The sequence below is a fragment of the Cheilinus undulatus genome, linkage group 9, assembly GCF_018320785.1.
Source record: "Cheilinus undulatus linkage group 9, ASM1832078v1, whole genome shotgun sequence".
NCBI classification, from domain to species: domain Eukaryota; kingdom Metazoa; phylum Chordata; class Actinopteri; order Labriformes; family Labridae; genus Cheilinus; species Cheilinus undulatus.
Genome location: NC_054873.1, coordinates 29,785,468 through 29,813,078, shown reverse-complemented (window position 1 = coordinate 29,813,078; position 27,611 = coordinate 29,785,468). Strand labels below are relative to the sequence as shown.

General features: G+C 38.0%; 2 protein-coding genes across 4 annotated transcripts; both read left to right on the top strand.

Moving 5' to 3' along the window:
• The first annotated feature begins 9,401 nt into the window (after window positions 1-9,401).
• ctsh (cathepsin H) lies at window positions 9,402-13,503 on the top strand. The gene is made up of 12 exons (XM_041795773.1): window positions 9,402-9,545; window positions 9,704-9,735; window positions 9,892-9,997; window positions 10,089-10,159; window positions 10,239-10,343; window positions 11,636-11,722; window positions 11,829-11,884; window positions 11,984-12,065; window positions 12,172-12,240; window positions 12,317-12,423; window positions 12,996-13,121; window positions 13,214-13,503. Exons 1-12 carry the CDS (start codon window positions 9,482-9,484, stop codon window positions 13,281-13,283), a joined length of 975 nt encoding a protein of 324 aa, XP_041651707.1. The 5' UTR covers window positions 9,402-9,481; the 3' UTR covers window positions 13,284-13,503.
• Window positions 13,504-14,749: 1,246 nt separating this feature from the next.
• On the top strand, window positions 14,750-27,434 carry blm (BLM RecQ like helicase). Of its 3 annotated transcripts, XM_041796521.1 has the most exons (22): window positions 14,750-15,101; window positions 16,045-16,105; window positions 16,196-16,793; window positions 16,894-17,026; window positions 18,766-18,869; window positions 18,949-19,063; window positions 19,148-19,785; window positions 20,365-20,541; window positions 20,642-20,760; window positions 20,843-20,956; window positions 21,477-21,575; window positions 21,662-21,810; window positions 21,914-22,020; window positions 22,375-22,535; window positions 22,666-22,861; window positions 22,989-23,179; window positions 23,275-23,419; window positions 23,510-23,709; window positions 24,431-24,626; window positions 26,534-26,656; window positions 26,736-26,946; window positions 27,074-27,434. In XM_041796521.1, exons 1-22 carry the CDS (start codon window positions 15,007-15,009, stop codon window positions 27,261-27,263), a joined length of 4,122 nt encoding a protein of 1,373 aa, XP_041652455.1. In that variant the 5' UTR covers window positions 14,750-15,006; the 3' UTR covers window positions 27,264-27,434. The 3 variants fall into 3 exon arrangements, with proteins under 3 accessions (XP_041652455.1, XP_041652454.1, XP_041652453.1); XM_041796520.1 differs by having other exon boundaries at window positions 16,045-16,793; window positions 26,739-26,946; XM_041796519.1 differs by having other exon boundaries at window positions 16,045-16,793.
• Window positions 27,435-27,611: the final 177 nt, after the last annotated feature.

Here is a 27,611-nt window from a genome sequence, read left to right as displayed (position 1 = left end):
TCTCAAGAAGGCTCAGATAAAGTCGCCTCAAAACTTTGGTGTTTTGGGACCCCTCAGAAAGAATCTCTTTTCAACCATTTTCAGCCACTGACTTGTTAAGTACATTCATATTATGTAATTTGAGAGATTATTGATTTGTTTTTTTTTGTGTATAAACAGGTAGTTTTTTGTAATTTCTTACTATTTAGTTTTATGTGAAAAGATGAGTCATGCTAGCTAGCGTAGCTAATCACTAGTCAATACATGTAGCCCTACTGATAGATACACTGCTTAATGATTAAAAATGATAAGTACACAAACTAAGTGTTTTCTGATTCATTTTACATAAATCTTACATAAAACTTTGAACAAGAATTCCTTGATAATTCAGAAAGTTTGGTAGAAGAGGAATAACTGTGATGGCAAGTTTTGCAGCATATTTAGCCTACAGGCATTTCTTTAAACATTTGTTTAATTTTGGTGAGAACATATTATCTTCATTTCCCTGGTAGTCACTGTAGTACCATTTAAGCCCAGTGTGTTCATTTAAGCCCATCTGATGTGTTTCAATAGAAAAAAATGAAATTTTGAGGTTTGATAGCTTTTCGCTGTCATCATGTTGGATGTTGTTATACTAACTTCATTAACACAAGTACATCACAGATCACACACTGACCAGAAGAATTGTTATGTCAGTTAATTTTGCATAATAATTTGTTTATAGTGAGAAAAATGCCAACAAAAAAGAGGAATTACAGCAACTGTCCTAAAATCATCATTGTTACAGCCAAACATTAAATCCAAGTTCAATAAGATATTGTTGATTCACTGTAATGTCATTTAATACTTTTAAAAACAAACACATTTTCTTTATTTTGTCAATATTGAATCAAATTTTGTCAATATTAAATAAAATGTTCAATGAAATTTTAAATACTGAAGCCAATGAAAATTAGGTTTAGGCCTACTTAGTCATGTTTGTGGTGGTCCATTGTTACAAGCCAAACATTAAATCCAAGTTCAAAAAATAAATTGTGTTTAACATGTATAACATGTTACTGAATTAATATATGTTTACTACTTGAAAAATGTAATAATTTTTTTAATTTCTGTCAATAAACGTGGTTGTGGGCTTATTTGGAACACACGTGGGCTTAAATGGTACTTAGGTACCAATTAAGCCCATGCCAGACTTTTGACTTTATTCATAATATTTCTTTAATTTGTTCTCTAAAATATGCATAAGTAAATAAACATACCTTCAAATGAGGGATTAATCCTTCATTCTAACAAATGATCATGTTTATAAACCATCTTAGTATCTATGAAAAATACGTGAACTTAGATTTTGGTGGGCCTAATGGGTACACTTACCCTAAATGCTTTGGGGTACAAAAGGATTTTGCTGTAACAAAGATGATGGGCGCTGAATTTTAAATCAATCATAATGAAAACATATGACTCACACAGAAAACTGTATTGGCCCCCATATGGTGTGATCATCAGAACACTGAGAACAAGCTGGACAAAGCAGTGGCATGGCAGTATTCTGGGTATTTCTACATGACCAGATTAATGCAGTGCTTGGTGTAAACTACATAAAATAAACATAAAATGGCTTCATGTTGCTTAAAGAAAGATTAATCTAAAGAATTTATTGAGGTATGTACAAATGCTGTGCAAGGCTTACCATTATTTTTCCTTGATAACTGGCGTCTTTTTAGAAGAGTGGAATACCGGAGACAGTATAAAGTAATGGAGTCCTAGTCACCACTAGCAGAAGAAACAGGACCTTAAAAAAGAGTAAGGAAAAATAGAAAGACAAGGTAAAGCACCAAATCATGTCAACTTAGAAGTTTTGAACACTTATGTATGCACTGATTGCAAAGTACTATCCAATTTTTGAATTCACTCAAAAAAGGAGGGGACCCAATCTCTTCTTGTCCCGTGAGCTGAATGTCTTGTCACATCCCTTGTGTTTTGTGGCAGAAGCTACAGCAGACACAAAATGCAGACATACATGTAGAGTGATCCAGCTGTTAAGCAGTTATCAGACGAGTGTTGCTGTGTTTATATGTTCTTCTAAAATCAACACTAAGCTGTGACTGGTGCTACCCTCTCCACTTAGAGTGTGTGTTGATCCCACAGCTCTGTATGTCATCTTGCTTGCCCTTGCGCTTTTTCTGCTCACAACAGTTTTGGTTTAGAAAAAAATGCTGCACATCTATTTCTTTTTTGTTTTTTAAATTTGAAAATTTGGATACTATCAAACCTAAAAATCTGAACCAGAATCTTTATTGTCATTGTACACAAGTACAACGAAATTTTGCACAGTTCCATTCAGTGCAATTATTATTACCTCTGCCAAGGAGGTTATGTGATCGGCAGGGTTTGCTTGTTGGCAACATAACCCAAAAAGTTATGGATAGATTCTGATGAAATTTCCAGGGAATGTCAGAAATGGCAAAAGGAAGAACTGATTTGATTTTGGGACTGATCCAGATCATCGTCTGGATCTAGGAATTTAAAGGACTCTTCACTATTGGGAGATAGGGCTAATGGCGGAGGTCTGCGCTCTCTGAGTGCTTTTCTAGTTTATTATTGCAACTGCTCTGGGATATGTGCTGTTTTTCAGTCTGTTAGTTTTGGCTCTTATTGTCCTGAACCGTCTTCCTCAGGATAGCAGTTGTTACAGGTGACAATAACACAGTTATAAAAATAACTGATATTGTATCATATGATGCACACGGCTGGAAGGAAATAAAACATTTTGCCAGCATTACACTATACCATATAACTACCTCTAAAGAGGAAAAATTATTACCTCTGTAGGAACTCCTGAGTGGATCCCAATGCTGGTCAATGCATAGCATGAGCTGCCTTGAAGCCTAGCAAGAGGCTCCTGGGAGGATGATAAAAGTAGAAAAGAATTACAAGCAAATCATCCATTACCATCCAAATGAGTCTTTAAAGTGTTTCTGAGATCCACTTACTACAACAAACAATACATGGGGCAGGCTTTCCACTGGTACCCCATCTGGCAAGAATGTTTCAACAAGGCAAAAGAGGTTGTCTTCTTTTTTGTCGAAACAGGAGAGAAGGGGAAACACCATACCCTTTATGTCCTCTGAGCAGCCCTCCAACTGTCCTCTCTGAATCTTGAGCTTTGTGGCATCCTGCAAAAATCAAGTGAGCTATTAAATCTTTAGTGCAATGACACTGATGTGCACATATCCCCATTGTGCATTTAGGAGGTGCTGGAGCCAACAGGTAGTGCCCAGGACCACCACAGTCCACCACCACACTATCCCCCTTATTCCTGGGGCTGCTACTGTAAATGTGAATATGGGCGAAACTTCCGGTGCCAAAACGGAAGTAGGCTACATTAAATACATGTATTCTAGTACAGCAACTAACTATGGACGCTAACAAAGAACGACAGTTGTTTCAATAGGAATTCTTCTGGAATTTGTAAATATTTATATTTTTGTTATCACATGTTCACATTGTTTGTATTATAAGCTGTAGATAAGTAAATAAGGTGGATACCACATTCTTCCTGTGGGTCTAATGTAGCTATGAATGGAAGTGGAAGTTCCAGTACAGTAACAATAATAGCAAAACATGATTTTTCCAAAGGCTTACTAAAGTGATTTAGTGTCAACAGTGGTTGTTCTGAAATAAATAAATATTTGCTGTAATAAATACTGCTTCATTTTTGTTAAATCAATGAGCTGAAATGTTTTAATCATATTTTCTGTAATGCTCAGTACCTGCTGCTATGTTCATGGTACTAATATTATGACAAAGTTAAATATGTCTTCTCACAACATGCTGTCCACTGTCTAAGTGCATCGATGTGATTCTTTAGTATTAATTTATCATTAATTCTTAATACAAAACTTGACATTTACCAAACTGAAGAGCTGGCAACTTGAGTCATGGATAATTTTATAAATATAATTCCCATATTTAAGAGGGATTAGTTTGTAAAATGAGAATTTCAGCAACTCCACAAACTAGAAATGTATCTTTTTATACCGATATAAAGCTACTAAAGTTAGCTAAATATGCCCTTGTAGGTTATCTAAAGTAATGTCATCAATTTGAACTCTCCAGTAGAGGCTAGAGAAATAATAATAATATTATCCCGTCTGAGGTGAAGCAGTCTAAGTTTATGTAGTTTGGTATTAAAATTGCTTTAATAGTCACGTTTAGCATCTGGTTTCTATGCAAAGTCCCATTTAGATAGAACGGAGCGGAAGTTGCGCCCATATTCATGGAGGGGTAGGAATAAGCTGGAAAGCCTACCTCAGGGGACTCTGAACACAGATATGAATGTGACTCTGAAGGGGAAAGATCCTTCACCTTAGGTCGCTCTGAAGCAGCAGTGCTGCGGCGGGACTCTCACTTTTTGGCTAGGGGACATCACGGTCCTCACGGTCACTCCCACCTCATCTGGAAAACTCCGTCCTTTTTCTTTGCCTCTTCCCAGTGTTCCCAGTATCCAACCGCCCATTTTTTGAGCATTTTTCAAAAGTCTGAAGTGGGCGGAGTTAGCTCTGAGCTTGGGGTTCACTTATGGTCCCCAACACAGCAAGTGTTAAACGTTCTCCACGCTAAAATGACAGCAAAAAATACAAATCAAACAGCAATGTTGGCTGGTCTAGAACTGAAACAAAATGCCTCCTGACCCATTTAACTTCTACCTATAAACACGTGGTGTTACTGAATGAAAAGAACTCAAGAAATATTTGACACTACGACAAAAGAGGTTCTACATACCTTACCAATAGCTCGTAGGCTGATGCTCCGGGTGACGTCGAATTAATACACGCCAATGTCCTGCTTTGTATTCCATCTTCGTTTGCAGCTCGTTCTACGAGCAGACAGCAACTTTATGAAATATTTCCGCGCACACGAGACCACAGAAGACACGAAAACGCTGTAGTTTACCAGGCAGCCGTTGGCGGTTTGATTTTCCAACGAACCACACACGCATGCGTATAAGGTCCTTCTTTCCCCGCGCCTGCGCGAAACCGTATTCGCGCATGGCAATTGACTGCAACCACAGTGCGCAAACGCATTTCGAGAAAGCAGCACTGTTTGTGTACGTGGAAGGAGGTGACTGAAAACTGTTCACTCTGCAGCTCGTTTCCAAATTGTTCCATTTTTAAACACCCAAATCGCTGTTCTAGTACAGACAGAATAGAAAACGTTCCTGTGTAGACAGGGTTGAATGGCGACGGGAAACAGTTTTTCAAAATTATTTTTATATATTTATTTTTTATATTGATACAACTTTATTGAACAGATTCCAATAGTTAATACAGCATTGGCACATGAAACAAAACGTATTTACTAGACACAAATAACCCCACATACAGGTAAAGAGAAGTTTAGATTAAATTACATAAGGTATGAGAAGTAAATTAAAATTTCAGAAACTAATTGCTATTTGCATTCATGTTTAAGTTGTTTAACCAGTAAAAATAACTATTGTATTTATATAATGTATATACTATATATTCAACTGTATTATATACATATTATATATACAGTATGTATCTCTCTCTCTTTCTCTTTATGTATATATAAAATAGTTCTTTCCAATTACCTTGTTATATTTCCTATCGGTAATATGTGTCATCCAATTTCAGTTCTGAAAGATTGACTGAAACATTAAAGTACATCAATGTATTTTGTGTTAGATGCATTAAAGGAAGTGGAATGGCTTTACAAATGCAATGGCATTCTTTGTGAGAGCAATTAACATCATTCTTTTCCAATAAATCAGTTAAACTAAAATAATTGACCACTTTCATCCATCAAATTAAGAACAAACAAAATGATTTTTGGTACCATTCTTGGTTTCAATAAGGTTTTCATATTAACTGTAACTGTCCGTTTATTTCACAAGGCAGCATCATGTGGTGTAGCACTGAGAAACAAATGTGGACATAACAACAAATTGGTGCTTGTTCACAGGTTTTGCAGGTTGACAGGTTTTTACTGTATTTTCTACAGAACTTTCCTGATCATGCAGTATTTTTAACCTCTTGTCCCTGCTAAAATTACGGTATGTGATTGCAATTTTTTTCACAGATTTTTACTGTGAATTTAAATGTACATGAGAGAAAAGTCTGTAATTTTAACAAAATACTACTGTAATTTTTAGAGTAATTGCCCGTCTTGAAGATTACAGTATTTTTCCTTTATTTTCACAATCTTCTTTCGTTTAAACGGTACAATTTTGTAATTATTACGTACTTTAATTGTAAAAATTTATGTTTCATACCGTTGCTTGATTTACAGGAATTCTGTGTATTTTATACAATAATATATGTTTATTTGTTTTACGGTCTTTTACTGTTGCTATTTGACAGTCTTTTGCCGTATTTTCTACGGACATTTTTTACAGTGTAATTTCATTAATTTAAGTTTTAATGATAGTTTGACGCTTTCCAGCTGCACCTTCTTTGATTAAAATAAGATAAATTGCACAGCTTATTGCAAGCAACTGACTTTGTTTTTCACAGGGACAACTTTTCAAGTCAAGAGCTGCCGCTACAGGTTCACACCATACAACATTAACCAAGTTTCAGTTCCATTAACAATATTAGCTTTGCACGGTCATGAAAAAGAGACAACAGTGTGTTCAAGTCCTAGGTGTCAGCAGTAATGAGCGCCCATGTATGGCTAACTTGTTTTGTACACAAAATGTTCACAAGATGACAGGATGACATGATTTACTATTCAGTCAATTTGGAGATATGTCGCATAACTCAATCTTATTGATGTTATCTGTGTTAACCAAATGGGTCCAACCAATATAGATTTTTGGGGGCCGATACTGATATAAAATAATAAAAAATATTGAATAGTTTGTGATATTTTGCTCACCCCACTCACATGCATCAGAGGGCCAAAATATTAGGAACACCTCTTTCTACAAAAGGAACACCCACTAATCTCAGTAAAGAACGAATTATCTCTGGCGGTGTCAACAACATTTACTGTACAGAGTCAAATACATTGAAATAGAATTCATGGTATTGGTGTGCATTGCATGGGGTAGATGTGTCTAATGATGAATTTATTATTATCTGTAATAGACAAGAAGATCAGCACACCAAAAGTCACTGGTTGACTGGAACTGCACCACTCTAAGATGCATTCACATTTCATCTCCACTGTCTTTCTGAACCATGAAGGCCCACTGTGACTCAGACAAGTAGGCTAAATTAAAACCAGAAACTCATGAGTTATTACTTTAACAAACTAGTTATAAAATTACAGTTTACCGCAAACCTTTAAACAAATCTGATGCTCAGCAAAGCTGCTCTGGGCTGTAGTTCACTCTGCTGTAATAAGGTAAATATGGAACATGTAACAAAAGCAGTCAGTGCGCCCTCTACTGGATAATTACTTACACACTGACAGATCTTGGATTAACAATATGGTTGTTAGTTGAAGGGTTCAGGTTCAGTCTGCAGGTTATATTCTGCTATGGCTGTTCCTGAAGACACTATCTGTATCTTTGTAGCAACAGAGGAGCCTTGTGGTCTGATACCGATTTTTCAAAGAGAAAATAAAATACTATGATCTTCTCTGAGAGTGTAACAATATCTCAATTTGCAGTTGGGCATGGGCCAACTGTCTTAAGCAAGACTTGTTTTTAATTAGCTTTGCCATAAAGTTAACTTTAGCAGACATATAAGCAGCTTTATAGTTGTAGATATTGCAGCTCTTTGCCAGATTTAGAAGACATGACATACTTACATTGGGCATAATTTACCTTCAGTTTAAGAGAATGGGGGCTTATCAAGGATTACACTAGTTATTTATCAAGCAGACAACATCACAGATATAGTCTGAAAGTTAATCGTAGTACTTACATCATTAATTTTGTCGTCCAATGCCTGTATATGGACAAAGAAGGGAATGTTTTCCAGACCTTAGCTTGGACAAAGGCTTCCCCGCCATCCTTGGTGTCTCCTCCTCTTCCTCTGAGATGAAGGATCCTTTGGCATATGAAGTTCAGGGCTCCAGTTCTGGGCGCAGCTCTGGCAGTGGAACTCCAGGAAAGCATTTAGGGATAATTCCCAAAATGTGTCACTGTGATGAGAAGGAATGCAGCACTGCAGGGAACTCTGGAAAGCATGAAAACAAGTCAAGGTAGTCTCAGCATTACCCTCATTCATGTGTCACAGGTTTGAAAGGACAGTCTCCCTCTCCAGGTCAGTGGTCTTTACTCTGCAAAACACAGACATATAGCATGTGCATTAATCTCATACAAACAAAGTAAAGTATTGCTGATGCACATGGAACCTTTGTTTCCGTCTAGTATAAAGAAAAGAAAATGTACATTTTCTCAAAGTTGCTCATTTTTATAAATCAGTCCTAACAACATAAAAAAGATAAATTAAAACATCTGCATAACTTTGTGTGTCATAGAACATTTCTATTTATCCTGTTCTTACCTTGGAGTGCAGAGGAAACACAAGAAGGGGTTTTTACATTATCCTTTTGCAAACACAGTGCTCAAGCAACTCAGGCACTCGAGGATAACTTTTTTTTAAGAAATCCTTTTAATGCTACCCCCATGGTCTTCTTTCCTTCAGAGGCGAGGGGAACTTATGACCAGCGCTTTGCGACACCTTGTGGATGTTTTAGAAAACTGCATTATTAATTACATTGGCTCAGTGTTAAATACTAAAGGTTGACTTGATATTTTCATATGATTACAACCAAATATGAGACTTTAGTTAGATCTCTTATCTCAGAATCTAGAGTAGGGGTCCCCAAAACATTCAGTCGTCCACACAAAAATAACAGACATTGGTGCCCCACATGTGACTTGGAGTGATTAAAGCATTTCTGTGCACACATGCAGTCTTTACAAAAATAACAGACATTAGGACAACACAAAAGTACAAATCAGCCTCAGCCGATTGTATCATTTTGTAAGCCATGGGTTATGAGAGAGGCCAGAAACAGAACTCGAGTAGCCTACAGACTGCAAATCGGATTAGACTACATTTAATAACACTAAGGTGATGTCTGCGTGTGTCTGTTTACTCCTACATTGTTGCTGACATTTGGAAACTTATAGCTACATTTAAGGATTTTTTACGCATTAGCATATTTTAATATTAAAGAATGGTGTAGGTATATTTTACATTGAATTCATTTTAGTGTATAGTCTGGTAAAATATATCATTTGAAATCATTTCCAAATTTCATTGTAATTTTTGTAAGAGTTCGCAAGTTATTTCGGTGATCAAGGTGACTAACATAACATCGATAAGCTAGATAAAAGCATACAAATAAAGCTTTGTTTTACGGTGTTGCGTTTGAAGGTGATTGGTTGACTAATTTTACCATCAGTGGAATTTGATTCGGCAGAGGTTCACCTCGTGACTTGACTTTGCGTGATTGACTTTAGGTCACTCTCACTCGCTGCCTTTATCACCAGCAGGAACCTTGACGGGGGGTCAACATGAGGACTTTACTTGTATTTACTTTATTGTCTTCAACTTCAGCTCTCTACCTGTCTGCAGAAGGTAAGCTGTCACATGACCGTCTATCTAGTGCACTGGTCTGCATTTTGGTTATTCGTGCTAGCTTTCACTTTCATAACCTGCTTCGGCTCATTTTTTGTCTTTATGTTTAATCTTTCGTTCTGCAAACAATGTGACAATATGAAGCCTTGTATTTTCAGACGAGCATCACTTCAAATCATGGATGGTTCAGGTAGGAAACTTTCTTTACTGTAGCCTAATGAAAATTAAACTACAGGACGGTGTGGCCTACAGTATGAGGAAGTTATCTACAATCGAAATCACGGTAGGAAAGTCCCCGAATCTGCAGGAATATAATTTATACCCATGATATCTCTCACATGTGCAGCACAACAAGGAGTACAGCCCGGAGGAGTATTATGACAGACTCCTGATATTCGCTGAAAACAAAAGGACGATTGATCATCACAATGCAGGAAATCACTCCTTCTCAAGTGGGAACATCCTTTTTTGCACCCAATCTTTTCTTAAGTGTATGGTTCATAGTTCAAATGTGATCAACTCAGGTTTCATGTGTCCCCGCAGTGAAGCTGAACCAGTTTTCTGACATGACATTTAGTGAATTTAAAAGAACTTTTCTCTGGTCTGAACCCCAGGTACAGTATACATTCATTTATAGATATCAAAATTTTCGACTACTTGAAGGGTACTAATATTATTCACTGCCTTCTCTAGAACTGCTCTGCTACTAAAGGAAACAACTTCCACTCCAGCGGACTTCTTCCAGACTCCTTTGACTGGAGAAAGCAAGGAAATTATGTAACACCAGTGAAGAATCAGGTAAAAGATTAAAACTGCATGAATGTCCACGAACATATCTCTGTTATTGATTTCATAAGTCAGTACGTTGGATAGTCGTAGGTGAATTAAAACAGGTTATTTTAACTGTTTAAACAACTTTTACACCCAATTTTATTAAAAACCCTTTAGAAACAATATAATAAAGTGTCTCCAAAATGCAGTTTAGCCTGCAGTTAAAGAACAATGTCAGCCAGTCATCAACAGGTTGGTGGTTGTGCCCCTGCTCCACGTGTAGAGCCTGTTGTCTTTTAAAGTACCTGTAAAGTGATTTTTGAAGTCTTTATTTTTGGTTTGTTGTATGACATGCCACTATTTTATGAATCCACAGGCCAGATTTCAGTCATAGAACATCTCTTTCTCCACCTTTCAGAAAATGTGTGCTGAAACAAGCCATTCTCAGATTTTCCCGTGATGTCATGTGGGGAGTTAGCACCGCCCCCAGGTTCGGTTGTCCCTCCATGCTTGGAAGAATTTTTCGCCCTCCTCTCAGCTGAGAGGAGGATCAAGAGAGCCACATCAATTAAGCCACATCCATTTCCAGAGAGGGGTGGAGTCAAACAGTTTTTAGCATTTAAAGCCGCAGACATTCTGAGCAGGGCAAAAACAGAGGGTTTCTTAGGCTTGCAAAAATCCAACACTAAAGTGTTTTTCAGCAGCAAACTTCACACGCATGTTTTGGGAACCTCTGAGACCAACATAAACCTGTCTTAAAAGGGTAAAACGTGACCTTTAAAAGTGCTTCTGAACAGCGTGCAGCTGCCTGTGCCAGTGAGACAGAAGTTGTGAATTACATTTTCTATTGCTAACAACAGACTGTTGAGGTGAACTGCTCTGTGAGTTTATATTGCTGTAGCATAAGGGGGGTGGGGTAATTCCCAATCAAAACTGGTGATGTCATTGGCTTACAGTTTTGCCCTCAAATTAAACCAGGCCTGGAAAGAGGTGAACAACTTTCTAAATGAAAATTTCTGTCACATGTAAACCTTATTCCAACATACCTAGTGTGTTAAGACACAAAGTTTGGATTTCACTTTGCAGGGACTTTAAGGTCTGGCCTTGGGCCAGAGTATACAGTACTTACATTTAACAAAAGACATTTTGAAACACGTAGCACTGGGTATTTTCCCTCTCAGGTAAATCAAAATTCCATGTTAAAATCTGTTGACAGGAGTTGATGGTTAATTCCATAAATGTATAGAGAGTAAGGGAAAAGATTTCAGAAAAGCTAAGTTCTTTTCATTTATGTTTCTAAATGTGTTGTTTTACTGAAGGGAGGTTGTGGCAGTTGCTGGGCTTTTTCCACCACAGGCTGTTTGGAGTCCGTTACTGCGATCAACACCGGGAAACTTGTACCACTGGTAACCTTCTTTCACTTCTCTTTTAAATCTGCTCTTGCTCAATAAAATAAACTGTTCAATTAAAACAGTAAGGTTGAAGCTTCTATAATATTTGACTCATTTTTAGTCAGAACAACAGCTGGTAGACTGCGCCCAAGACTTCAACAACCATGGGTGTAATGGGTAAGTGCAAAACATTTGTTTCCTTTCACTTAAGATCAAATATTCTCCAATATGCATTGCTGCAGGCACAATTTAGGAACAAAATCTTTATTCTTCTAGTGGCCTCCCCAGTCAAGCATTTGAATACATCATGTACAACAAAGGACTGATGAGCGAGAAGGACTATCCCTACACTTCTTTTGTAACTAAACAACAAATGCAATCCTTAACAACAAAACACATCTAATTATGACCAAAACTCACTGTAATATAAGACATTTAAGCTTTTCTTGTTTTTGTTGCATAAGGAGGGCACTTGTGTGTATAAACCAGTTCTAGCTGCAGCGTTTGTGAAGAACGTGGTGAACGTCACAGCTGTGAGTGAACATGATGTTATTTCTTCAAGACAACCATCTTATTAAACCACTTAGTGATGAAGTGTTTCTGTTACAGAATGATGAGAAGGGGATGGAGATTGCTGTCGCCACACGTAATCCAGTCAGTTTTGCATTTGAGGTGACCTCTGACTTTATGCATTACTCGCAGGGTGTGTACACTAGGTGAGGAAAGCAAAAAACATGGTCAAGTATGTTTTAAGAAATGTATTAGTCTTTTATTTTTTGTTTTCACTACACTTGCTCTGTAAATTGCTGATTAGAATGCTATAAAGAACTAAGATAGTTCATTTCATTGCAGTAAACAATAAGAAACCATTTTTAAAAATCTAAACTAGCTAATGATAAAGTGCATACTTGAAGCTACAAAAAGACTTGTTAGCAATAAATCATATTTTAAGAAAAATTGCATTAAATGGTAGTTACATGTTTTTGGTTGATGATTGATGTTTCTGAATTTTGATCTGCTTCTACTTGTGTAATAATTTGTCTCTTACTCTTAAAGGACAATAAAAAAAGAAAACAAAATGAGACAAAAAATAAATGGAGAGGCAAAGCCAGTTCCTCACAAAACAGTACATGGCAATATGAACAGAATTTATCTTGTATTTTCAATTTCTTAATGCTATCTTGTTTGTAGATCATGTGTTTTGTCATGGAAACTGTTAGTTCCTGTTTCTTAATCAGTACAATCGTGTGAATACAGTCGGATTCACTTCTCTTCTTCCTCTTTTCAGCACCCAGTGCCACAAAACGGCAGACAAGGTGAATCATGCAGTATTAGCAGTTGGATATGGGCAGATGAAGGGCTCTCCTTACTGGATAGTGAAGAACTCATGGGGAGAAGGCTGGGGGATTGAAGGGTTTGTTTTCTTATTTTCACATTCAGGAAAATAATACCAACACATACATACAAACTGGGTAAAGTTGATAAATTTTTTCTCTCTTTTCATAGATATTTCTTCATTGAACGTGGGAAGAACATGTGTGGACTGGCTGCCTGCGCATCTTTCCCGGAGGTGTGATCTCAAAGTGAAAGCAACTACAAAAGGGCTAAAAAGGGAGCAGAATATCACCTTTTTTTAATCATAAATGGTCACTTTTATCTATAACCTGCTGTGTTTTAATGTTCTTTGTTCACAATGGAAATGGCACAGTGGCAGTATCATGTCATACCCAGATTTATAAATCTGAAATTGTAGCAATCAGTGCAGTTATGTTTTCAAATAAAATCTATCCAATCAGTATCTGTGTCTTCATCAAAATATACTGCAGCTGACAGAAAGATGGTCACACAAACATGTTGCTTTTACACAATTCTTGAAAGAATACAGTCACTGAAAGATTATGCGTTTTATTTACCTATGATAAAAGCAGGTTAATTTAGAACATAAAAGATAAGAAACAACGGCATAATGTAATTCAGTACTCACAAACTGCACAAAATATTTTCGTGATCCTCAGGCAATAGTTCAGTGGGCTGCTAAAGGTGTTAAAACGTCTATATAAGGATTACAACTGTTGTTGTGTACTGTAACACCCTCCTACCTCATAAGAATACCATGATTTACAAGATTAGGCCTGTTTTTAACTTCAAATTTACATTATGTAACTGCATTGCTGCCATTCTTGGCCAGGATCTTTGATCTCAATGGGGCTAGCCTGGTAAAATAAAGGTTAAATAATATTGTCCTACACAGTGGTTCTCAACTGGTTGGTCAGACTCAGGACTCAAAAGTGGTCTGTGGTCCTCAGTGTGTGCCTTAAAAATGTGGCAATAGTCTACAATGTCCAAAAACCTTAAGTAGACATGCATTCCTTTATCACATTTTAATCCATTTTGCCATGATAATGAATAGAATTTGTCAGTTTTCTCAAAATATAAACTTATTTATCACATTATCTTGGGGCAATGATGCTGGTTTGCCAGTGGCTGTTTGTGAATAACTCAAGATCTTAAGAAAATAACTAAATAAAGCATTTCACTGTGTAGAAACAGAATTATAATAAAGTGTATGCCTATGCATGCATTTTCTCTCAGGGCCTGTGTAATGATGCCCTCTTTAAACATGTTTGCACTGTCCTTTCTGTTTCTTCATTTTTTTTTCTTTAAGATTCAAACTGTGATATTTATCTTTGAATATGCCTGGTGTTTTTCAAGCAACTAATGGGTCATCCTGAGGCTGGACTAGTTAAGAACCACTGCCTTAACATGGTCACTCTCATAGCACCCTAGCACATTCAACTCAACTGGATAAAAATGTGCCTACAAAGAGACTGGGTTATTCATATGAAACGCTAGATCATTTAAAATCAATCAGTAACAACAGTATGCTGAAAGAGATGAGAGAGGCAGCGTTTTATTTGGCTTTGATAATAAGGCTGCCTCTTGTTTATGGAGCTGAGTGGTTTGGCCATTCACATCACAATACTACATTTCCCAGCATTCCTCTTCCTGAACATTCGTCCAATGAGGAGTCGGTTTGTTGAACAGGCGCTAAATCTGTTGTCTGTAGCCTCCATACTTTGATAAATATGGTTGTGACAACTCGCTTAGACTAAGTTTAAGTTTGGTGTATTCAAATGCAAAATAATCCAGAGACGAGATAGACCAGGCCGACCTAGCGCGAGCCCCCGTGCAGTTGTCACATCTCGCGTGGCGGGTCATGCTAAGAAAACGCTTTACTTTGCTAACTGAGCTCTGCACCGCTAACCATCTGACGTTAGCATTTTTTTTGCGATTCTATCATGACAAGTCTTCCACAAAACAACTTAAAAGAACAGCTGGCGAGACACAGCAATGCTGCTCAAAGCAAGGTGTCTCTGGCGAAGCCCAAAACGGGGTAAGTCTACAGCTAGCTCAAGCTACAGCAAGGAAACAACACAAGCTAACCTACAGTTAGCTTTGAGCTGTCAGCTCGACAAGGGGAATAAATAGTCATAAAAGTGTGTACAGCAGGGATACATAGCTTTACTGTATTGTAGTAAACGTTTCTTTGCTCTTTAGTGGGGGCTTTGTGTCCTCTCTAAAGCGCCAGAATAATACTGATATTCAAAAAGTCGTTAAAAGTGTGTCTCCGTGATGTTACCATTTTAATTTATCATGAAGAGAAGAATATGTCTGCAAGATGTTTATCCTCTTTTATAAGCCCTCAAACCTATTTATATTGTACGTTAAATACATTTGTATGTGCAAATAATGCTGCATTTGAATGTCTAAAAGTAGTCCTAAATGCAGCCTTTGAGTCTGTTTGGTTGGTGTTATGCTTTATTTGCAAACAGAAAGACCTCTAACTACTTTAGGGAGAAGGGAGGCAGTCAAACCACCAGTAGTGCATTTCATAACAATAATGATTTAGTAATGGTGTCTGGCATTATTCCCTTGTTACCACAGCTCTGACCTGACATCCAGTGGCTCCTCCTGCCTTATTAACTGTTATGCAGCTGAGACCTGAAAGCTCATATTGAAATGCAATGCTGGGATGGACCCAGATAGACTTTTTAAGTGTTTCTCTGGCTTATACAAAACAATTTTTGCCATCATATTATGTCCAATGATTGATGAAAGAAAAACTCAGAAAAAAATAAAATCAAAGCAAATCAAAGCATTGTAATAAATAAAACCATCACTGTTATTAATACTAAATAGTATTGTTATTATATTATTATCATTGTTATTATATCATTGTCACTAAACAAAACTATTAATCTCTGCTGAATTGTCAAGACATCATGTTATGAAATGTCAAAACATGTTTTATTAATTTGAAGATGTCTTGTTTTTAGGGCTTTTTCTTTCAAAAAGAAGACCTCAGCAGGTACCACCAAAGTTGAAATCCCGACCAAGGTAATCAGCACTAATCCTTTGGCAAACAGGAATATCAATGTCCCTAAGAACAGTTTGGTGACTAAATCTACTCTGACATTTTCAAACAAGCTTGATGGTCCTCAAAAATCCAAAAACAACAGCTTCTTTCCTGTAAGCTCAAAAGGCAAGTCAGACTCCAGCTCAGACGGGAACTGTTCTGCTGGGCAGGCTCCTTCAGCACTGTCCGCTATTAAGGTGACACCGACTCTAACTAAATCTGACAACCAGTCTGCTCGTGGCACACGTGAAAGCTCCTTAAGTGGGGATGCATCTCTTGGAATCATGATGGATGACTGGGATGATTTTGATGATTTTGAAACTCCAAACAAAGGAAAAAATGACTCATTTGGCTCAGGACTATCAGGCAAGAGCAAAAACCCATCGTTATCCCTTAGTGAAGAAAAGAAGCAGGACAGTTGTGAAAACAAGAGTGGCCCTTTCAGAAGGGAGAAATCTGGTTTAAAAAAGGATAAGCATGAGGACATTCACAGCAAAGCCACACTGTCACCAGGACCTGGTATGAATCCAGACCCAGATGGGTCTGAAGTTGAGGATTCTCCAGTTAAAATGACCAGAAGACGCCTTCCTCCTCCTCCTGTGTTGTCTGTCCTGAGTGATAGTGAAGAGGAAGATTATGTTGTGTTGGAGCCCTCTAAATTAAATACAGGTAATGTGCTCTTTAATTCAGCATTTTATTGTCTTGTACATGCAGAGCAGTTAAGGTAACAAGCATTGAGATGTAAATGAAGACTTTTTTTGCCTTAAAGAAAAGAAAACCCTGGTTGACCCAAAGGTAATAGAGCTCAACAACTCAGAACCAGAAGAGGAACTTGATTACATTCCCCCATCTCCCATCCCGGATGAGATTTCTTACACTTCTGCTTCTGCTTTGGAGAAAAGGTCAGTTTCCAGGGTTTCTCCTGGCTCATATTGAGGCAGCAGTGGTACCAGCAGTGGTACCATTCTGATCATTTGTACCCCGACTTTCCTAGGGGTGTCCGGGGGCATGCTCCCCTGGGAGAAAACTTTGTACATATTAAAAGTAATTATATTAATTTAGTAAACTTTGAGAGTGGACTTAAGAGGCTAAATGTACTGAAAATGTTTTTCTTTTCATAAGTTTGTGCTTTAATTTTGAACGGTTTCCTGGTCTGACCTGATAAAGGTTTTATTGATACAAGTGTTGTGCTTAAAAAGCTGTTATTAACATCAAAAAGCTTTTTTAGTCTTTCTTCAATGAGTGTTTAATTTTATGTCATAATAATTGACTCATTGTCCACTTCAAGGGGTCATGTGACCTGCATAATCATCTCTGATTTTAACTGAAACTAGTTTCCACCAGAAAGTTGTCTGGCACACCCTTTATTTCATTTTACCCTTATTCCCTTAATAATGCTGGTGTTGTGTTTAAGTTTGTTATGATATTATGAATTAACTATCTATTATAACAAATTATCTATAATAATATAAGTAATATGTAATGTGATTTCTGGGTTAAGTTCAGTAGGATCAACATTTTGTTTATTTCTCTCTGCTTATAATTTTGATAAATAAAATTAATGGAACTGAGAAGTTTACTGCAGCTTCTGCCTGGAGAAAATATGGAATATCTACAAAAACATAAAATCAGTGACCGGTCGGTTCAGCTGTTGCTTCACATCGTTTACCTGACTTCCTCTTCCCTTCTCTCTGCCTTATTAGACGGGTTCGCACAACAAGTTTTTATCATGTTTTAAACCTACTAATTGTCAATACTGATCCATATTTCCTGTTCAGTGATACGTCTAATTGACTCTCAGTCTTGGTAATGACATGTTGTGGCTTAATTATTGAAATTAAAGGACATTACCGATGTATAAACGCACGCTTACCAGCCTGTGCACACGTGACATAGAGAAACAGAAGCGCATGCATATATAAGGACAGCGCGCTGTCTTATGCCTATTCTACAGCATTAAGTGGAGGGAGAAATGCAGAGATGATAAAGCCCTGTGTTTATCCTTAAAGCTAAAAGTCTCCCCTATTTTGTGTGTATTTAGCTGACACACACCGAGTGCAGCGTTCCTCTGCACTCCCTTCAGAGTGTCTGGTGCAGCGTTCATCTGCGCTGTGTTGATCCAAAGACAATCTAGGAAGTTTAGGAAACTTGCGGTTCTTTTTTCCTTTGGCAGTTTTGGCAGCAACTCCTGGGCCCAGCGCCACCCAATTGGCATAACACCATAATTTCAGTTAAAAATATCATCCACCTGCTGTAATGCTTGTCAGAAAATACAATTTTTCATGACATCAGAGCTTTGAGAGCTGGTGACGGCACGAAATTTGCTGGTGGCAGCTGCCACTTAATTTTATATGCAGGAAAAACCCTGGGTTTTACTTGATATAGCTATTTAAATCACAGGTTACAAATGCTTTGTCTAAATCTTCCATCTACCCAAAGTTCATCATTTTCTTTCACAATATAAGCAGGAATTATTCCAGTTACCTTTTGTTGAAAACTGTAAAAAACCAAAATGAAGTAGACAACAGTTTTATGTGGAAATTAGTGGAATTAAAAACGAACTATAGAAACTGTGAGATTAAACACAAAGATTTAATCTTTTAACAACACAATTAAAAACTGGTTTATGTTTTTTTTGCAGACCTTCCTCAGCTGACACTCAGAGCAGAGAGACTGTTGTCCACTCTGAGAAGCCCATATTAACACGTGATCCACCCCCTAATAACCAATCAAAAGACAAAACAGGTGGGTGTTATTCCTTTAATAGATGTGCTTGTCTGTGCCTTTCTGATGTTTTTTAAAATTACTTTCTTTCTCATCATAGATGATCAGCTCTTCAGTATCATGGAGTCCATTTGTGCTTTGGTTGATTCAGTCCCTGAACATGAACTAATAGCTTTGTCTTGTGGAAATGAGCTTCTATTGAAGAGGGCTCAGAGGTTTGTGCAGCTGAACTAGGAACAGTTTTGTTAATAATCCTCCAGTTTGATGATTTTTGACAGTCATCTGTCTTTCTCACACAGGAAGAGGGTTCTTGCAACTGGTGGGGACAGTTTATTAAGGATGCAGCAGCCAGACAGCACTGTGATGTCTGAGCCCATGAAAGAAAAATCTTTTAGTTGTGAAACAACTGACAGGTCAGCCAGCAGCTTTGCACCCATGGACTCTAAGAAGGCTCCTCAGATCCGGAGGTCTTCAGTGATATCTGTGGACTACAACTCTGATCAGTCTGACAGTATCATTAATGTAAAACCTGCGAAAAAAACAGACAGCAGGCATCTATATGTGAACATTGATAGTGTCTGTGACTCTCCATTAACCCACAGCCTTACAAATCCATCTTTGAATTTCACTGAGAAAACACATACGTCCCTCGATGATTCAGATCTGTTCTTCTCAGCCAAGAAACCAGAGCCTGTCATTCAGAGAAAACCTAGAACCCAGGCAAACATTTTAGCAACAGAAGACGTAGAACGTGATGACTTTTACGATGACGACTTTGACATAGATGACTTTAATGACTCTGACATCCCAGATTATTTTGATGAACCCCAAACCTTGACCACAACTGTGAGAGAGGGGGGACCAAGCAAATCTACATGGGAAAGAAAACCAACAACACCTGTGTCTGCACCAAAGCCTGCAAATGTCTGCTCTCCAGGTAAGGAGGCGTGGTGTTGAAAAATCTGGGCCCATACTCATGAAAAGTCCTATTAGGGAGACTTGTATAATCTGATTTTGAATTTTCCAACCAGTGCTTTTTTTTTTTGTAATAACTTAATTTATAAAGCATTCAAATTAAAGTACAATATGTTTGAAATTTTATTTCGGTGATAGAGATATTTAGATAGAGATATTTAGATATTTACTTGGGCACAAGAAGCTTGTTTATATGCAGTTCTTTTCTTAGATGGCCAATTACTGATTTTTTTTTAAATTACAGATGTATAAAGCTTAAATTAGAGGTTGGTAAATGAGTAACTCAAAAAATGAATATGAATTAAAGTCAATCAATTAATGTTCTTTCCTTTAATACTTTGATTTTTTTTATTCATCAGAGGGCCAAAAAACAGCAGTTTTAGTGTTTTTAGTAATTACAGTCCTATTTGTCACTCTTAAAGTAGAAGAACATTTTTGTAGATGTCAACTCATCTTTAACACCCTGGCTGTGATAAACTGATTGTTTTAGGGGTGTTGGTCCTCTTTACTGACTCAGTGTTGATGTTTTTTTCCTGTGAAGAACCAACCTTCAGAAACCCGGCTCATGATCGATTCAGAGGTTTCAACTTCCCCTACTCCCAGGAAATGATGAAGATTTTTCACAAACGTTTTGGTCTTCATCAGTTTAGGTTTAATCAGCTAGAAGCAATTAATGCAACACTACAAGGAGAAGACACGTTTGTTTTGATGCCCACAGGTCAGTAATGATCAAGTTTTCCCTTACCATGTCACACAAGGTCTATATTGTCAGCTGCATGAAAAAGTTTCCTCATTTTTTGTAACTGACGGGTTTGAAGGTGGTGGCAAGAGTCTGTGCTACCAGCTGCCTGCCTGCGTGTCACAAGGAGTCACTGTGGTCATCTCCCCACTCAAATCCCTCATCGTGGACCAGGTCCAGAAACTTACCACACTGGATGTAAGTATGTTTGCTCTTGCAAGTCAACGTTGTCATAAAGGTGTGTTAGTGTATCTTTTTTTTTTTATGTTTCACATTTCAGATCCCTGCAACAAGTCTGTCTGGTGATAAAAGTGACAGTGAGGCAAGCAGGATCTACATGCAGCTCTCCAGGAAAGACCCCATCATTAAACTGCTCTACATTACTCCTGAAAAGGTGAGACAGGGGCTGCACATTAGTGAACATACTCTAATTATAAGCATTGTTTTTGCCTTCCTACATTCAAAGAGACATTATCAACTGCAATTATTAACATGTAAAATGTGTTGCAAAAGCTGTTAGGTTAAACTTAAAATTAGATACCAATTAATACAATACATTCTTAGATGAGGATGAGTACTGAACATCAAACCATTTTATGACATTCACTTTTTAAATATTTTTGCTTGAGAATGGATATTTATGGACAGTGGGACAGCAGGTGTATTCATGGAGATGCTGCAGGTTTATGTTTGACCCAGTTTTAGGGGGTAGATGTGTGCCATAGATATCTGGTCGGTTATCTGTCTGTTGAGTAGCAAGACAATTTTTTTGTATCATAAAGAAAAACACTACAAAAAGTAAATGAATAAAATCTCATTTATGCTGTAAATGTGTACAAATTTATCTTGTTTGCTTTAAAACAGTTATCACTACATAAGACTTGTACTCAACACGGATGTTACTTCTCCTTTAGGTAACTGCCAGTAACAGATTGGTCTCCGCCCTGCAGAACCTCTTTGAAAGAGGCCTTCTGTCTCGGTTCGTCATAGATGAGGCCCATTGTGTCAGTCAGGTGTGCATCTCTACATTTCACTCAATCTGTAGTCCACATTTTGTTGCCACAGCCATTTATTGATTCTATAACGTTATATCTTTAAGTGGGGCCATGATTTCCGACCAGACTACAAGAGGTTGCATGAACTTCGCCAGAAGTTCCCCAGAGTGCCAATGATGGCTCTGACAGCCACCGCCACTCCTCGAGTTCAGAAAGACATCCTCAACCAGCTGAACATGACTAAACCACAGGTGTACGTGCTCCGCCGCAGCCTCTGTCTCAGATGTTTGAATGAGTTCTGTTTCACTGATGTTGAATTCAGACATGGGCCTCTTATGTTATGTGATATATTTCAGGTTTACCATGAGCTTCAACAGAACAAACTTGAAGTACGCTGTGCTGCCAAAGAAACCAAAAAAGGTTGACGAAGACTGCATCAACTGGATCAAAAAGCACTACCCACGTAAATAATTCAGAACAACCTTTTTTTTTATCCTGGTTATTTTCAGTCCCTTGCTGTAAGTGTTTTAATAAAATTGAAAAAATGATAGAAACTCTATCAGTCTGAGGTGAAAAAGTCAACAAGATTATGTCATATTATTCGACACATCATGCCAGGAAGATGTTACTTTTTCACCCATGGAAAAGGTAGTTTTCTTAATAGATGAGTGTCATATTCTTGGGCCTTTTATGAAACTATTTTAGAAACCATTTTTGAAATGCAAAGTTACTTTTGGAAGAAGGATTGTAATAAATAAAAGATGATTTTTATTTCTGTATGTCTTTCCTTGCAAACCTGTATCTCTGCTTGTTTCAGGTGACTCTGGTATTGTATACTGCCTGTCCCGTAACGACTGTGATGCCATGGCTGAGAGTCTGCAGAGATCAGGGATTTTAGCTCTGTCATATCATGCAGGCCTGAGTGATGGTGACAGAGAATACGTGCAGACTAAATGGATCAATCAGGATGGCTGCCAGGTGAAATCATCTTTGATCATCTCCTGCTTGAAGATAACTAAAAGAACTATTGAGTAGAAAGCAGTTAGTTGATGCAGGATTTTAAGGATCTAATGCTTTTATTTTAAAAATGTATTTAATTGTCTCCCAGGTGATCTGTGCCACCATTGCCTTCGGCATGGGCATTGATAAGCCTGATGTGCGCTATGTGATCCATGCCAGTCTGCCCAAGTCAGTAGAGGGGTACTACCAGGAGTCTGGTCGAGCTGGCAGAGATGGAGAGATCTCTCACTGTATTCTCTTCTACTCTTACACTGATGTCCATCGCATCAAAAGGATTATCAGCAGTATGTGGAAAATACAAACTCTGTCTTATTTTATGGGTTTACCAACCAGGGGTCCCTCCTGTATCACCCCTTAAACATACAGAATGGTTTTATTTTATTCACACTGACATGTTTGTTTTCTTCTCAGTGGACAGAGAGGGTGACAGACATGCCAAGGCAACACATTTCAACAACCTTCACAGCATGGTGCACTTCTGTGAGAACTTGATGGAGTGCAGGAGAATTCAGCTGCTGGCGTACTTTGGGGAGCTGAAATTCAACAAAAACTTCTGTAAGGAACACCCAGACGTTACCTGTGACAACTGTGCCAAACCCACTGTAGGTATCTTTACTTTTATTTATGCAGTTTTTAAAAACCTACCTGGCTGTCAGGAAAAGAGCAACAATGTTGATTGTAATACTTTCTTGTACAGCAATACAAAATGAGAAATGTTACTGAGGACGTGAAGAAGATTGTGAGGTTTGTTCAGGAGAACTGTGAGAAAGTTGGAGCGCGGTTTGGAAAGACAGCTCAGCAAAATCGACTGACACTGAATATGCTGGTGGACATCTTTATCGGTAAATTGATGCACATTGTCCTAATTTTTCAGCTATAAATGATACAGACATAATGCCATAATTGATCGTCTTGGCCAATGTTTCCGTCAGGATCCAAAGCTGCCAAGGTACAGACAGGAATGTTTGGGATGGGAGGAGCTTACTCCAGGCATAATGCTGATCGTCTCTTCAAGAAACTTGTCCTGGACAAAATCCTGGAGGAGGACCTCTACATCACCAACAATGGCCAAGCTGTGTCTTATATCTCTGCTGGACCAAAAGCCATAAATGTTGTTTCAGGAAGCATGCAGGTAAAAAAACATTTACTTAGCAGCAGCAGTAGATTATAATTAAATACATTTACTGAAACAGTTGTATGTCAAATCTCACACTTTAAATTACACCATATTTGTCTTATAGCTTAGTTATTTGCTACCACCTAAGCACAAATTTGTCATGTTGCATGTCCAGCCAAAGCTTAGAAATTATAAATGTGATAGGATGGGTGGGTGTTTCCCCTAAAATAAAAAAAAAAGTTTATTTTTAAAACTTCTCGGATGAATGAATGAAACCAGAGTTAAAAAATGTTGTTCTTATGGAATTGTTGTTAAATAAGCACCTTAGATACAAACAGCAATGCAGTGTAGCTTATACATCTGGAGTGAACTATATCAGGATAAAAGAGATATTGTGGCATCTTTTCTCTCTGCAGTACACTGCGGTCTAAAAAACATACGGGGTGTTATTCAGATAAATACTGATTGTTGATGATAGAGTTGATAAGTTGCTGAACATCTAAGTATGGTCAATTATCATTTAAAACTTAGAATCATAATTTCATGGGTTGGAATTTAAGTCTTTTATTTTAGGCCCACGCTGTTGCTTATGAGCTGCTTTTTACTTCTTAGGTCAATAATCTGATGAATTGACATTAAACTAGAAACTTAATGTAAATCAAATATTTGATCTGGTATTTTTAGACATTAACATTAGATCAAACAATAACAGTCTCTGGCACTTGTTTCACACCAGGTGGAGTTCTATGAGACGGAGAGTGCGTCCAGCATCAGGAAACATAAAGCTGCTGTTAACAAGAACGTCTCACAGAGAGAGGAGAAGGTTCAGGAGTGTCTGAAGGAGCTGACGGATCTGTGCAAGCAGCTGGGAAAAGCATTTGGCGTCCACTATTTCAACATCTTCTCCACTAATTCTCTGAAAAAGATAGCTGGTAATTTCTGAAGCACGTTTGCCTTTTGAACTCCAAAAAATTTGTATCATACAGTATCGTGAATAAGTAATTGCCCCCTTTCTGATTCCTGAGTTTTTTGCATATTTATTACACTTAAATATTTCGTATCATCAAACCAATTTTTATGTTTCACAAAGACAACCCAAGTCAATAGAAAATGCAGTGTTTGAATAATTATTTAATTTTTTAAGGTTGGGGGAATCCAAACTTTTCTGGCCCTGTGTGAAAAAGTTATTGCCCCCTTTATAAAATCACAAGTTAACTGTGATTAACCACAGTTTTTGGAAAGCTGAGCTCCGTTTCACTAGCCACACCCAGGCCTGATTACTGCCAGATTTGTTGAATCAAGAAATCACTTAAATAGAAGCTGTCAGACAAAGTGAAGTAGGCTACAAGATCTCAAAAAGAAATGCATCATGCCTAACCTTACATGCTAGATGGATGTTTTTCACACATCCATCTGTAAACGCTTCAATAGGAAATATTTGAGAAAAGGCAGAGCTTTGAAAAATCGTCGGAGTATGATTGGGTGAACGTTCTGTCACATCTGGGCCAATCAGAGCAACAAAACACGTGACGTAGCCACCATCAAGCCGCGCATGCACAGCTACTTGGGAATAACACGAAACATGGCTATAGACATGTAAGTACTCGACTTTTGTCGTTTTTGAAAAGAAAACAACTCACTGCTGTTTTTTGTTCTTCTTTTATGAATAGATATGGCCAAGTTCTGATAAAACTGGCGCTTCAGCAGCATCCACGCTAAGCTCTTCCTCCATAACTGCACCAGCTCTTGCTCCTGCTTGTTTACGTCACAGCTCTGCTGCGCCTGAAAGTACTGCCCCTCGTTGCTGATTGGTCCTGTCACTTTCTAACTGGGCCCAAACGGTTCAGATGGGAGCTTTGCAAGATGGATTCACCAGTGAAAAACAAGGAAACGGACGTATCCATCTGCTTTGCAAGGTTACATCATGCCACGATCCAAAGAAATTCAAGAACAAATGAGAAACAAAGTGATTGAAATCTATCAGTCTGGAAAAGGTTACAAAGCCATTTCCAAGGCTTTGGGACTCCAGCGAACCACAGTCAGAGCCATTATCCACAATTGGAGAAAATTGGGAACAGTGGTGAACCTTCTCAGGAGTGGTCGGCCAACCAAAATGACTCCAGGAGTGCAACGACGACTCATCCAGGAGGTCACAACAAAACCCAGAATAACATCCAAAGACCTGTAGGCCTCACTGGCCTCAATTAAGGTCAGAGTTCATGACTCAACCATAAGAAAGACACTGGGCAAAAATGGCATCCATGGGAGAGTTCCAAGGCCAAAACCACTGCTGACAAAAAAGAACACGAAGGCTCGTCTCACATTCGCCAAAAAACATCTTGATGATCCCCAAGACCTTTGGAGAAATATTCTGTTGACTGACGAGACAAAAAATCCACTTAAATCCAATTGAGATGCTGTGGTGTGACCTTAAACGGGCAGTTCATGCTTTAAAACCCTCCAATATGGCTGAGTTAAAACAATTCTGCGAAGATGATTGGGCCAAAATTCCTCCACAGCGAAGCAAAAGACTTATCACCAATTATCACAAATGCTTGATTTCAGTTATTGCTGCCAAGAGTGGCACAACCAGTTTTTAGGACAGGTTTGGACTCCCCCCCCCCCTTAAAAAATTAAATAATCATTCAGACACTGCATTTTGTATTTACTTGGGTTGTCTTTGTGAAAAATAAAAAAAATCATTTGATGAGCCGAAACATTTAAGTGTGATTAATATGCAAAAAACTCAGGAATCAGAAAGGGGGCAATTACTTTACACTGCACTGCATGTGTACTGCAGTATTCTCTAAACTGTGAATCTTTTTACCTACTTTAACAGAGAAGCTCTCCTCTGATCCTGAAGTCCTCCTTACAATCGATGGTGTGACGGAAGACAAACTGGACAAGTACGGAGCTGAAATCATGCAGGTCCTACAGAAATACGCAGAGTGGCAGCTGCCTGGTAAGAGACTAAATAAAGTTTATGAATATTTAACATTCAAATGTGCTTGATGTGGTAGTATTTAACATCTTCTGTGTAGCAGAGGAGCCAGCTAACAGCGCTGCAGACAGTTGGATAGACACGACACGAGGCCGCACCGTTGTGGATTATGATGATGACGATGATGACACAGAGTCCTCCAGCTACTTCCGTAACCAGGCCCAACAGGGACAAAAGAGGAAGAAAGCTCCGTTCTTCAAGTACTCAAAGAAGAAAAAATCATACGGCAACACAAGTGTCAACTCCAAAGGGTCTGTACTGTGACTTTTCTGCACTTTATTCTCTGTTTATGGGATCAAATTAAGCAATAAAATCTTCATCGCTGATGCCAAATTTCAGTTGTTCCTGTCTTATGTCTTGCTGTGTTTGTGGATTCAGTCGTGGCTACAGTGGCAACAAATCTTGGTCATCGTCTAGCTCCAGAGGAGGATCAAAAGCTGCAGGCCGGGGGTCCAGGAGTTCAGCAGGAGAGTCATCAGCAGGCAGGAGACCAGGAATCTTGTCCGCCCCCACCCCTCAGAGTAACTACAGACCCTTCTTGAAACCGAGCTTCTCTCACTTGAGCTAGAGACGACTTCTGGGTCTGACCTCTGAAGATGGAAAACTACTTTTTCACTACATTTTTAGATCTGGTCTTTGTAGATATTAACCTTACACATCCCAGCAGTTAAACTGCATTCTGCACAGTTCATTTTATATCTGTCCATACTGTTGTAAAATTATTTTTTCAATGTCAATTTTTAATGTAAATTTATTTTTTTTTGTATTAAAGACAAATGATAATTACTTTGTGGTCTACATATAGTGTTTCATTATCATTGTTATTATTATTATTTTTATTGGAAAAAAAGCATGCTGTGTTGTTGCATGAGCACTATGCCACAAAGCCACCGGGAGTCACATCATCATTTCTATT